Consider the following 13,193-nt stretch of genomic DNA (forward strand, 5'->3'; position numbering starts at 1 on the left):
TGTATATGAACCATGACAACAATTTCAGTACAACCTCACTTACTGACCCGATGAAGAGTAGATGTGAGGTATATAAAGTGTGTCTGGGCATGCATGTATGGTTGTTTGCTCAAGGAATATAAATATTTTTTTACTTTGATTAATTTGGTTAACTGTTTGATTTTTGGTATATACAAAAAACAAATTTCAAAACGGTAAGGAAATTTCATACCATGTTGAAAACCGGAAACCATAAAAACCGTAAAATCGGTTTGATCAGTTTATTTTTGGTAATGATTTTTTGGTTCGGTTTTAAAATACACAAATTGAGAAAAACCACAATGACGATGAATTGGACAAAGATTATGAAGTTCTTCGGCCCACTTAACCCGATTTGACCTACACCCTTGCCTACTCCATGAATGATCTTCTATTTGCTGGTGAACTTGGAGTAATCATCCTGTACATCCTCTTAGTCTGAAACCCTATATAGTAGCTGTTTTGTAACCATTCATATGTTCATGGCATGCCTGTCGTGAATCGTAGACTCCTGGAGCCCTCCATGAGTAAACCATGTACCACTTCATCTATTGAGACAGAAGAACAAGATTTAAACAAGCAGGATATATGAAATAGAAGCAAGATAAGCATGCATGATTCATATACCTAAAAGTATCACAAGCTCATCCTACTTACTATGGTGTCATCACCACATCAAAAAGATGGTGTAATCCTACCACAACAAGTTCATCATCTCAGGGGTTTGTATCTACCACCTCATCAAAATATACAGGCCATCAATAGTTTCAAGCCCTAGCTACCACAAAATGTAGAACATCATGCCACTACCCCAAAGACTCTTGCACTATACGTAGTAGTGCTTGCTCAGCCAGGTCCTAAAGCAAGATCGTCCAGTGCCGCACTTCCATGCCAACAAATCCAAGACCATGTGCCATGTTGCCTAGGAGGTGGCTAAGAATGACCATCAGAGCCTCCTCATTAAACCCAATGTTGCACATGACAACATTATAGAGGGAAGGGGGCACGTCGACAGGCTTGTTGTCCCTGATGGCGAATGCCACCTCCTTGACCGCCTCAATCATGCTACTATAGACACTCAGCTCCTTGTCCCTCAAGGCACACATCTTCCTCTCAAAAGTAGGGAGCATGATTAGCAGGCTTGTCAAGGTTATCAAGGATGATGGTCTCCGACTCCTGGGTGTCTAGGTACTCAATTGCGGGTGTATCGAGAGGCTCACTAGATCTCATGGCATGCTTGCCTGTAGTCTGACCCCAGGAGAAGATGGTCTGCACCCGAGAGTAGTTCTGGATGGGCTTGTTGAGGTACTCAACATCCTTGGGGTGATCCTAATAATGAAAGGCAACACTATTATTTTGTGATTGGTATGCTAGATCGAGTGAAACAAGTTATAGATTAGCTAACCGCGATGTGGCCTTGGTAGTGCTTCGCTTTCAATAGAATGGTGAAGGTATCCTAATCACATTGCGCACCGCTAAGGTCTCTAAGCTTTGACACTTGGATCCATCTCGCTCTCCACTTCCAAAAGATGGTTGTACACCTGTGTTGAGGTAACTCTGTGTCACAGAACTCAAAGACCATCTTGGCAACAATGTTCAGGTGCACCTCCTTGACGCCCTTATCAGAGTCCTCACTTCTCTCACGATGATATCAAACATCTTGTACATGACAAAGGTAGACATGTAAGGATCTCATTTCATTGCATTCCCCTTCATTAACCCCCTCAACCATGCCTTGGCAGACTTAATGGCCGCCTTAGTACCAGCCACATGTATCGCCACCACTAAAGGACGCATGCGAGGCCTCTCAAATACCTTTGCATCTTGAGCCAACGGCGACTATCCTCAACATAGGAGGCAAAGGTTTGTTTGGTGTCCGAAAAAATAAGGGCCTGACTATACTCTTCCTCGGTCATTGCCTACAATGGTTAGTAATATAACTAATCGAACAAGAACAATATATCTACCACGCTAGCATGGACTGGTCATTGAGCTGAACACACTACTAAATCTACCATACTAACATAAACTGATCATGAATCTCAACACACTACCAAATCTATACCACACTAACATGCATAGGCCATGAAGCTCAACACACAACCAAATATACCATACTAGCATGAAAGCCGACTTCGAAAACATGTAATACTAGCACATAAACATTGATATAACACAACACAATGAAATCATCACTGCCAACAAGCAAAACCTATCATAAACCAAAATGACACCGCTGCCAACTGATCTACCACATCCTCACACAACATTAATGAAGAAATACTTGCATAACTTACCCTACTACTAGCACATCTACTCTAATTTAGCACATGCTCATAGATCTAGGCTACAACAAGTAGGGTGTGATGTTACTTACCACAATTGGAGGAGCAGGGAGGAGGCATTGAACAACTCGAAGAAGAGGAGGAGGAAGCGTTTTCGCCGGCCTAAGAAGATGGCGCCGCTTACCTACTTGTCGGGGGAGGAAGCTTCCTAGGGCGGAGAGCTCAAATGGGGGCAAGGGGGATGGTGGCGTAGGTTAAGGCGGTGAGCCGAAGGGGGGAGGGGGTAACCAGGCGGAGGCAATTGGCGAGAGGTGACGAAATTACTCCCACCAATTTATTGGGGACGCGCGCGAGCTCGCGCCATCTCTATGCTCGCACAAGTTTGACGCCGCGTTCCCCTCCATGCACATGGAGAACTTGGCTCCCTGCCGATTCGGGGGTTTCTCCAGGGCTGGCGAGCGGTGCTTTGAGGTTCGTGCGGGCCAAAATTTCAATGCAACCCAGCTAACTAAATGGGCGAATTTGGTCTCCCGGAGGCTGCATGGGGGGATGCGAGCAACCAACCACGTCCTTGATGTAACTTTTGATTGTATCAGAGTTCAGAGATCTTTCTTGTCCGTGTGTGGTTCAGTCTCTCCGATGTGATGCAATGTATCTACCTAGTGAAAAGGTCGTATGGTATAGGAAAAGTTGCTCTATCCCAGTAGCTTCTTCCAACAGGGATCAGAACTAGGAAGATGAGCAATGATATATTGGAACGCATGCTCTTCAGGAAGCTGTCCCGCTCTGTAAATGACATCTGGAATCCTTTCACTTGGATCCAATCCAATCTGAAGATGAATTTATCTCAAGACTGCAGCAGGTCTGAAGCCTCCAGGTGTTGATGTCTGGTGCCAATACAGTTGATCCATTTTCCTTCTTCTCTTTCGTCGTCGTCTGAATGTTGATGTCTGCCGTGGATGATACAAGCAGTGTAACCAGCAGAGATAGAAAATATATTGGATTACATCACAATGTAAAGCCAAAAAAAAGGGCACCAAGTTCTGACTCAAACAGGTTCTCAAGCCATTCCTGGAAAATATATTGGATTATCATACAGGTTCAGACACAAAAGGGTAACCAACAGAGATAGAAAGAATCGCAAATAAACCAATCACAGAAACTAATTAAACGGTTGTATTCATCCCTGTATATTGCCAACTGATCAATCCAGTGGCACCAGCACTATGTACTGTGCCAACAGAAGAAAGAATGCACAAGTATCTCTGCTTCATTACTGTATTGGTGGGTAGGCAGCAGCCCCAACTCAACATTAACCTAGCAAAATCTGTTGAATTTCTGCATGTGAGATCTATAGGCTTGTATTGCCATCAGCAGCAGAACAACTCAACTTAACCCAGCCTTGTTTAAGTGACTAATATAAATGAGAAAACTAGGATATTTTCATCATCCACATTGCTGCAAACAAAACGGCAAGCCACCAAAGAGACATGTCCAAACAAGAGCAATATTTGTGTCTTCCAGAACATACAAAAAAGACCAGCCGATATCATGCCCATGTTCAAATTTCAAAAACACGATTAAGAAGTTCGAATGCGATCACAGAACATTCACTCGTATACCAGCCAACAGAAGAAGAATGCAAAAGTATATGCTATGCCTACCCCAACTTCATCGGTGGATCTATCTACAACTAAACTCAGCAACACTCTCTCATTCAACGGCAGCAGCCCAACACAACTTTAATCCGGAGGAATCTGTTGACTTGAACTCTGATCAGCAGGATGTTCTCTCTAGGAAGTCTGTTGAATTGAACTCTGATCACCAGGATGTTCTATCTAGGAAGCCTGATGACTTGAACTCTCGGAAGGAGGAGCGCGTGGGTAGATGATGTCGTAGTGATTACCATTGTACAGCAGGGTCACAGCCGGACGGGGAACTCCAGGACTAGTGTAGATATCTCGAGCATATCCTCCTTGGAATGTTTCCACTATGAGGGTTACGTCAAGCGCGCTGGCCAAGGCCCTCATCATAAGACCTTCCGATTCCACACGAGCTGGAGTGACGTACAGAAAGCACCACTGTTTGTGCAACAAGAAGTCAGGTAAAATGAGTGCCGTGTATCCAACAATGGATGCACTGGAAATTCAGCACGAGTTAATGTAAGGAAAGGGATGCTGATACTGACAACTTTCAGACTGTAAACTCCACTGGCGACATCTGGTATATGCGGTACATACTCTGCACTGTGCGAGCATATCTGGATAGCTACTAGTAATCTGAGGAAAGCAAAAACTAACCAATAAAATGTGTCAGAAACATGAATTACGATGAACAGAACGAAATGTAAGTTCAAGGGTGTTTTTTCTCACTGTCTTGCGTCTTATCATATGTGCTGAAGAACTTGAGAAGTTCCTCTTTACGGCAACTAAAAATGGCACATATTATGTCAGTGAGATAGAATGCATTCATCTATAATACTTTGATGGAATTGCAGAAAACCAAGAGAATCAAAAACCTGCTAGTTGATTCCGTGTTCTTCCATCTCTTTACTTTCTCAAGCAGCTTCTTAAATGCCTGAAAGAATCAGCGACTCAATTATTCACAGTTGAAGATCATACCACTACAAATAATACATACAGAATACTGGCCAATAGCAGCATATTAAAGAACACAGCTAAGACAACTCCCTGAGAAGCTTCAGTCATTGCACATATACTATAACATAGTAACAGAACAGTGAGGTGGCTGTACAATAATAACCAGAAGGTGTGCATTGTTGCAGTGCTCAAACAAGCATAAAATTATGTTATTTCCCCATTATATTGCGGTTCTTCCTTTGCAAGTAAATTTCTCTTAAGGCCGTTGTTACAATCAGGTTGTTAACTTCACAATAAGCTTCAAATTTGAGTTTGTGCCAACATTGTCTAAAACTGTGACGACATGCCACTACTGTTAAGCAATTGTGCATCTCCTGCAAATGACAAACAAAGAGAGTGAGATGCCAGATGCTGCTTGAAGTGTACTTTGTAACCTGAAGAGAATCATCATCCCTTGCAATTGCAAACATGTTTATCCAAGAAAGAACAAATATGGAGAAGGCGAGAACTTACTCTGCTGCTCCTGGGAAACTTAGAGTTCCATCGAAGATCTGCATGTCGTGCAGATGCTGTTTCAACAACATCAAGGAGACGGCGTTCCTCATCTGTGTCCGGCCTATCAATAACTTGCTCCTGTTGTACATTCGCATAAACAGAGAAAGTTAACTAACTAAACCTACATCATATGCTAAGAAAAAGAGAGGAGGGCAATTACTAGGTAGGAAAATATGAAGCTCCTGTAGAAACACTCCCCATCTCCAATCACCGGTCTAAATTCTGAATAGCCATCAAGACTGTTCATCCCATTAGAAGAAACCATATAACGATTCCTTACTTCGGAGATGGGTTGTGTCTGCAACAACCACACAAATACGAGAATTCAAATTACAGAGTAGAACATGGAAAGAACATATCTAAAAATGTGATGGGAAGTTTGTTTTTATTCCAATTTTTGGTTTTTGAAACCACTATCATATATAATCCCATCACCAATATTGATCTATTGCTGTTCAGTAAGAAAAGAAGAACATATATGTTATTGTCTGATAAACTCAACAACAGTACAAGTACGATTCAGCTTCCATCAAACTATCACAACCAAGAGTTAACATACAATTTTATCCATAAAAGAGAAAATAATCCTTCTGAACAGTTCATCGTATGGAACCATGAATCAAAGTATCTTGTGATCTAGGACATCATCCTGTAATTTCACGCACTTCAAATTTGAACATCACATTAGGCAAAATGGAGACAAACCTGGTGCTGGACATGTTCCGAACATATTTGCCTTCCTTCTCTACAAAAAATCTATTTGACAAGAAATGAAGAAAACGAAGTTAAAGTCCATACATCCTGCCAGTCTTACAATTGTACAAAATCAACAAGAAGCCGAGCATTTTCCTTTTCCCAGTAAAAAAACAAGAATGTAGGAAGACCACAAACGTTCAAGTCCAAAGCTCTTTATTTTCGACAACTATTAAATGAAATTATATTCTGAGGTTTCTGAAAGAGTTCGAGGTACCAATCAACCAAATGGCGAAACTTCTCAACCAAATCCTGAAGTGGTCAGAGATTTTGCATGTAAATGACAAACGATTTACAGAAATTATGTTTGGTTATGCAGTCTTGAACTAATGTCTAGACTAAATCTTCTGATAGCAATATTTGTTTACGAAGGAAGATTGCACATTCAACTTCAGGCTGTTACGGAAATATTGCAGTAATCAGGACATGACCTCCAGATTTCCAGAAATTTTACAGACAGCAATTTCAACAAAATAGCCATCCGCTTCAAAATACGATGCCAGATTTCGGAAAGACCTACAAGCAACAACGACGTGTGTACTGCCGCCAACATTTGCCCTAGATTCCTCCTCTACTCTAGGACGCCACATGATGCTCAAACTAAGATTTCTTGCCTTGATTAAACTAACAGGTCCAGAATTAACATGAAACAAACAGAAATCAAGAATCCCAATTCCAGTTTCTATGCACATAAAATAGGTAAGTACAAGAATGATCATATGGTCATACCACCCAAGAATCACAAGTGCGAAGATTAAATAAGATTCAGGTCATACCTTGTTCTTGAGCCAGCTCCAGGGTGATTTCCCCTTTTCAGGCCTGGGTCTCACCTTGACTTGTTGTAGTTTCTCCTACTCCACAGAGTTAGCATCAGGATTCACACATTTTGTACTATTAGCAAGGTGAAAGGACTAACATGATTGAAAAATGGGGAGGTGTCCAAATCCTCTATACTCTTGCCGATTTTTATATGAACAAAATTTCGACTTCCGAGGCTTCGTTGTCAGATTCAAACTTTCAGGTAACAGATGGCGAAAGGCCCAAACTTCTCGACCAAACTCCAGGGTGGAGTAAGAGATCAAACACTTTTGCATAAAAGTGGCCGAGGATCTAGATAATGTACATCAAGTTAAGTAATCCAGTGCAAGCATTCAGATTAACTTCTCCTATAATACGATTCATTTATACCGAAAACTGATTCAATTTGGCTTCAGGATTTCTTGCCAAAGTATCGCAGCAACCACTGCCACAACATGATCCTCAAATCTCCCCACATTTTCCACTTGCAGCAAAATATGTCATCACACTGAATAGAAGAATCAACAAGCACAAGACTGGACACCTAAATCTTGAACAGTTTCGAATATTCACAACAAGATCCTCGTCCATCTCTAAATTCATACTGCACTGCAAGAAGCACCCCGAGTTATAATCATGAAATACCTAATCAAACTGTCCCCAACATTTGCCCAAGATTGCGCCTGTATTACTCTAAATCATCCCCAAGATTTCAACAAACTTAAGAGATCACGGTTCCACACCCCGAACAAGAAAATGGTCACAGTTCCATACTCCAAATCACAAGCGAGCAAGCAAGAAGACCAGATTCAGGCTATACCTTTTCCTTTCCCGGGAGTGCGTCTTTGGCGTGCGGCGATTCCACCTGCTCGAGAAGAAACCAAGAAACGTTGAAGAACGCACTCCAGCAACTCCAAGAAACAACATCGCGAACGCCCATCACCTGCTCCTCCTCGATGATAACCGACTGCCCCTCTCGTACCGCCTGCTGGAACACCCGCGTGTAGTCGAACGGCAGCGTCGCGTCCCTCGGCACCACCATCCTCCTCCCCGCCGAGGAGCTTGACCCCCCGGCTCCGAAGTCGGGGATGCTGCCCGCGGAGCTTGGGGGAAAAGGTGCCGGAAAGGGAACGGCGGCCAGCCTGCCCTTCCTTTCGACCCACGCCGCGGCGGAGCTCGACCCATCGGCGCCGGCGCCGGCGTAGTCCGCGGGGCTCGGAGGAGGAGGAATGTCCCTGGGCAGCAGCGTCTCCTTGCCCTTCCGCGGGTCCACCACCGTGGCGGAGGTCGACCCGTCGGCGCCGCCTCCGGCCTGGTCGAGGTGGAGGGGCGTCGCGCGGGGAGGTGGAGGTGGCGGCGCAGCAGCGGCCGGGGCCCCATCCCCATTGGAGGAGGCGTTGGAGTCGGGGTCCGGTTCTTGGATGCGGTCCTCCTCGACCGGTGGTTCTGAACCGGGTGCGGGCGGCTCCATCGCGGTCGCGGCGGGAGGGCTCGCGTGGCAATTCCGCTAACTCGCGGGGGGCGTGGAGAAGAAACGTGTGGAGGGTGCCGGATGGAAAAGGGGAGAAGCTTTGACGGCTATTTATTTGGAAAAAAACGAAAACCCTGATGGCGGTTTGGTCCTTGGGAGTTTTCTTTTCTGCAACCAACTCCACGTTGAACCACAATATCTTCTATATCTAAATAGCTAGCCCCCACTAATATATTTCTCTCAATATACAAGCATGTCATATCATCAAGCAACATGCATGACAAAAGGCCCATCACAACATGCATTCATACACAGGAAAATGTCCGCCTCAACATGCAAACATAAATGAGATATTTAATAAATATTTTACAATACATTAATCAAACACAATAAAGCATATGGATTTGCAATTTTAGTTGTAGTATTACTATTCACGTTCCATACAAATCAAATATCATCGAAATATAATGTAAATATTCCCGCAACGACGTGCGGGGTATCATCTAGTTAGTAGTAAAAATAAGGATAGGCACACACAGGTCCCAGGAAAAAAGTGCGTTAAAATAAGAAAAATAAATGTAGTTTCCACTTTTTGCGAGTGAAATGGGAATTTTATTTCAAAAGTGTAGAGTTACAATTAGCCGACAAAAGTTCAGCTATACATGGATGGCCTCTGCGAAGCCAACAAGCCGTACTATGATTAGTTCTACCATGGCCTTTGCGAAGCCAACAAGCCGTACTATGATTAGTTCTACCATGATTTGCCAAATGATCTACTACTCTATTCCGCTCCCTAGAAATTTTCATAGAATAAACTCTCTTCCTACCATCAGATCCTTAATCTCTAAGATAAGATGCTCATATGCCGATCGGTCCAACTCATTAGAAGTTAGAACAGACAATGCCGTCGTCGAATCCGATTGAACAACCACAGGAAGAGTAGTATGCTCGACAGACAGTGCCATCCCCTCCATTATCGCATGTAGCTCCGCCTCGAGAGCATCGTTGCAATGAAATAAGCGACGGTGTGCCGAGAAAATAACACTCCCATCCCAGTTACGAAGTATCATGCCTGACCCTGCTGACCCGACTTCTGCTAAAAAGGAGCCATCCACTGATAAAGCTACCTTGCCCGGCATTGGCGACGGCCATGGTTTTGTACGACGCTTTGGGTTTTTTAGTTGGTACCGTCAACCACTCCTCCTTCCCTATTTTTCCTTTCATAATCTCTTCTGTACTATACTTATTTGCCTGCTGAATTGATTTGAAATAACTGTCCAGAAACTCTATCGAGACCCCCATCGGAGTAGCTTCCTTACCATGTGTTAAATCTGTACGAACTTGCCACACTCGCCAGACCAACATAATTATCATATCCCGCACTTTGTCCGAACAATTTGCAAGTACGTTCAGCAGCCATTCTTCTCCATTGTCCAACAAGTACTCGTTCCCCGGCAAAGGCCAATAAATGTAGTTTCCATGACAGCATATTTTGTGGTAATGAATTTAGTGGCGAGTCACATGTAAATTCTATATATTACTTAAGCAGATGAATTTAGTGGCGAGTCACATGTAAATTCCTTTGTTTCCTACGTAACCAGCCTGTACCGAAGCATTTTTTTGTTAGATTAAAATCGGGTTGGCTGATGTTTGCATCCTTCACGGACGCAGACGTGCTACCGTGCATGGATGTGTTTGCTTCTCCTAGCCTACATGCACACATGAATAAACAAGCTAGCTCATCTGACTTTATATCTGAGTGTTGATGCTGAAATTTGAGCTGGGCTCTAGGCCCATATAATAATTTCTGAAAAATCTCTAAGGGCCCATGTGGGTTATATGGCACTAGGTGTAGTGGAAAGTTTAGTCCCACCCCGGAAGTGAAAGAGGAGTTGGACCTCCTTATAAGGATTTCTCTTCTACATGCTATTGGAGCTTGAGAAGAGAAGAGGCCCTCGTGCACTCCTCCTCCGTCGCCCGCCTCGCCGCGGATTGCGGGAGCCTGGAAGTTGCATAGATTGGACACCGAATTGGGTCCGATATCTTGAGGATGGAGTTGGAAACTGGCAAGCACATCTCGGAAAAATTCGACCCGGGCGGTTTTCAGTAAGTTCAGATGAGTTTGATATCAAGCAGATGCCTGAACAAGAAGAAATGAGTTTAAGCTACAAAAGGCGCCGAAAACAATCAGATCTAACTAGCCATTGGTGTTACTAAAGGAGGAACAACTTCAGGTTATGAAGAACACCGAACCCTAATGGCGGATCTGGTGTGAGGAGAAGAGGAACTTACTGTTGCAGGAAGAAGCAGCGGAGGGTCACCGCGTGTCTCTGGTAACGGTCAGGTTGATGCAACGGCCTTTGTCGAAGCAGAGGTGAAGCTCGGTGACGGCGGCGGCGCTCAGGAGTAGAGATGTCGCGAGGAGGAAGAAGAAGTGAAGGAGACGAAGGGGAAAAAGAAGAAGGACCTATGGTCCTATTTATAAGGCGAAGCGATAAAACGACAAGTGCGGGAATCGAGGAGCTCAAAAATGAGTTGTTAATAATAGTATCGCCTCGATGATTGGATATGCATTAATGAAAGTAATCTTCGGCTTCAACGAGTAGATGACGTCAGGGTGGTTTTTTATGATCCTGGAGTATGACGTCACGGCGGTTTACAAGATCAAGGTGAAAATGCAAAGGAAGAGTTTTTCTAAGTGTTGAAGATTGACATGAACAAGTTCAAATCAATCTGGAGCCTAATGTTGGGAATATTACTACTGGACGTAAACCGGCCAGGAGTAGCCAGATTAGCTCCATGAAGATTGAAGCCCATGAAGATGGCAAGATACTGGCGCTTTAAGAAAGCCCAATGCCCAAAGACGGATTAAAGCCTGTAGTTATGAACCGACTTTATCATGTAAACTTGTATTGTAAGTTAGAGGAATAGAGACCGAGCCGGACACCTCTATGATCCGGCCTCGGGACTCTGTAAACCGGCGGGCGTCAACCTATGTATATAAAGGGACAACCCGGCCACGGTTTGAGGACAGAAAACAACAACTCGAGAGCCAGTCAAAGCGGATTCGCTCCCTGGTCATTGAAACCCTAGCAATACCAATCACAACTAGACGTAGGCTTTTACCTTCATCGAAGGGGCCGAACTAGTATAAACTCCCCGTGTCCCCTTGTCCGGTTTAACCCCTTTAAGCTAACCCGTTGCGATGGCTCCACGACTAAGTCTTTTCACGAGGACATCTGCCGTGACAAACCCACGACAGGAGGTTTGCTCGGTAAGGCTGAAGATGCTCGGTTGTGTCTTCTCGGCCAGTGTGGGAAGGCTGGGCAATGCGGGCCTGGGCGGCGATGCTGGGCAGCAGGGAGACTTGAGAATGGGAACAGTAAAGGAGACGAGTTTTCATGCATGCCTCTTTTTTTTAAGGAAAGGAGAGTGTGTGTTCTCTCCGTACAGGAAGTGTTTGTTTTGGACCAAGCTTAAAAATAATAAAAAATGTCTTCCCAACCAAACGACAAACTCTATCTAAAAAAATCAACATTTCCCTAAAAAAATCAGTATTAACATATTTCTCTTAACATGCAATCATGTATCTAAATACTTTTATATTTCTTTACGGAGGGAGTAATCGTTTTCCTAACACTTCTCAAGTAGTCCGCCTCAACATACAACCATTCACAGGACTCCCCAATCAGAATAGGTGAGTACTCCATTAATTTTGATATATATTAATACTAGCCAACATCTATGCATTTCCTTACCATAGTTTAAGGGCAGCTCAATGCATTATATATCTCAAGCTATATCTAATGCCATTAAATAGATGTTTACATATGGCAGTGCGAGTGCACTATCTTTTAGTGTTGTATATCTAGAACAACTCTCATTTAATGCCTTCTGCGAGAGAAAAGCTATCATATGTCTTGGATTTGATGCTAATTATGTATCTAGATTGATCTATCTTTCCTCATTAAATAGGATGTCACATCATATATATTTTTACCTATAAAAACATGCTAAAATAAAAGCATTGGAAGTGTCCTAAAGCTCCCAATAAAAGTATTATTGATAGTATTATACGCAGGTCCGTCCATAAGCATGTGCGAACGGTGCAACGGCACAGGACCCCCGCTTTCTACGCGCCCCACATTTAGTCAATCTCTCTTGGTATTTTTCTTACTGGGCTTTTATTTTCTTCTCTCCAGCCCGCTACACACATGGGCACGAAAGTTTAGCCTCATAGAAAGGAACAAACCAATCTCTGTTTCAATTCCTTCGCTTTGTTTCCCTAGTCGGCGTCGGGCCGTCCGCTGCCTGCAAATCTAACGCCGTATACTGCACACCGCTACGCTCCGGCCAGCGCCAAGGATGCATGGCAGGCACATCCGTGATGAGGGCCAGTGGAATCACCATCAATCATCAGAAAAGTTGCTCACCGGATCACCATCTCCATTTAGGTTAATTGAAACCCTATTTGATTTTGGTTTTGTTTCTCTGTTGGGTGATTATATCGGTGATGATTAATTGAGTGAATCAATTTATTTTGGCCTTTTATTTGTACGCACGTGTGTATCAGTTCCGACAGATTGGGTTAGAATCCACTACGGCACAACATTTGCAGGACAGTGGCACAACGCGAGAAAGCCAATTCCGACAAGCCGACGCAGCCAGCGTCTGGGCGGCTGGCTGAGCGTCAGGGCGTCACTGATCAATCCA

General features: G+C 43.8%; 1 protein-coding gene across 2 annotated transcripts; it reads right to left on the reverse strand.

Annotated features, from left to right (window-relative positions):
* Positions 1-3,778: 3,778 nt before the first annotated feature.
* On the reverse strand, positions 3,779-8,567 carry LOC123131851 (uncharacterized). Of its 2 annotated transcripts, none has more exons than XM_044551546.1 (10): positions 7,953-8,563; positions 7,830-7,874; positions 6,988-7,062; positions 6,164-6,214; positions 5,619-5,756; positions 5,417-5,536; positions 4,822-4,880; positions 4,676-4,731; positions 4,492-4,598; positions 3,779-4,384 (listed from the first exon to the last, which is right to left on the reverse strand). In XM_044551546.1, exons 1-10 carry the CDS (start codon positions 8,478-8,480, stop codon positions 4,142-4,144), a joined length of 1,422 nt encoding a protein of 473 aa, XP_044407481.1. In that variant the 5' UTR covers positions 8,481-8,563; the 3' UTR covers positions 3,779-4,141. The 2 variants fall into 2 exon arrangements, 1 of the variants encoding a protein (XP_044407481.1); XR_006464342.1 differs by having other exon boundaries at positions 4,282-4,384; positions 4,492-4,582; positions 7,953-8,567.
* Between the last annotated feature and the right edge of the window lie 4,626 nt (positions 8,568-13,193).

Source organism: Triticum aestivum, chromosome 6A (genome assembly GCF_018294505.1).
Source record: "Triticum aestivum cultivar Chinese Spring chromosome 6A, IWGSC CS RefSeq v2.1, whole genome shotgun sequence".
Lineage (NCBI taxonomy): Eukaryota > Viridiplantae > Streptophyta > Magnoliopsida > Poales > Poaceae > Triticum > Triticum aestivum.

Excerpts from the sequence above, each read along its gene's own strand:
- LOC123131851 (XM_044551546.1), bottom strand. The coding sequence starts at position 8,480 with ATGGAGCCGCCCGCACCCGGTTCAGAACCACCGGTCGAGGAGGACCGC. Across the intron at positions 4,599-4,675 it reads ATATGATAAGACGCAAGACA|TTTTTGCTTTCCTCAGATTA; the intron begins GTGAGAAAAAAC and ends TTTATTGGTTAG. Across the intron at positions 4,385-4,491 it reads GAGTTTACAGTCTGAAAGTT|TGGTGCTTTCTGTACGTCAC; the intron begins GTCAGTATCAGC and ends TTGCACAAACAG.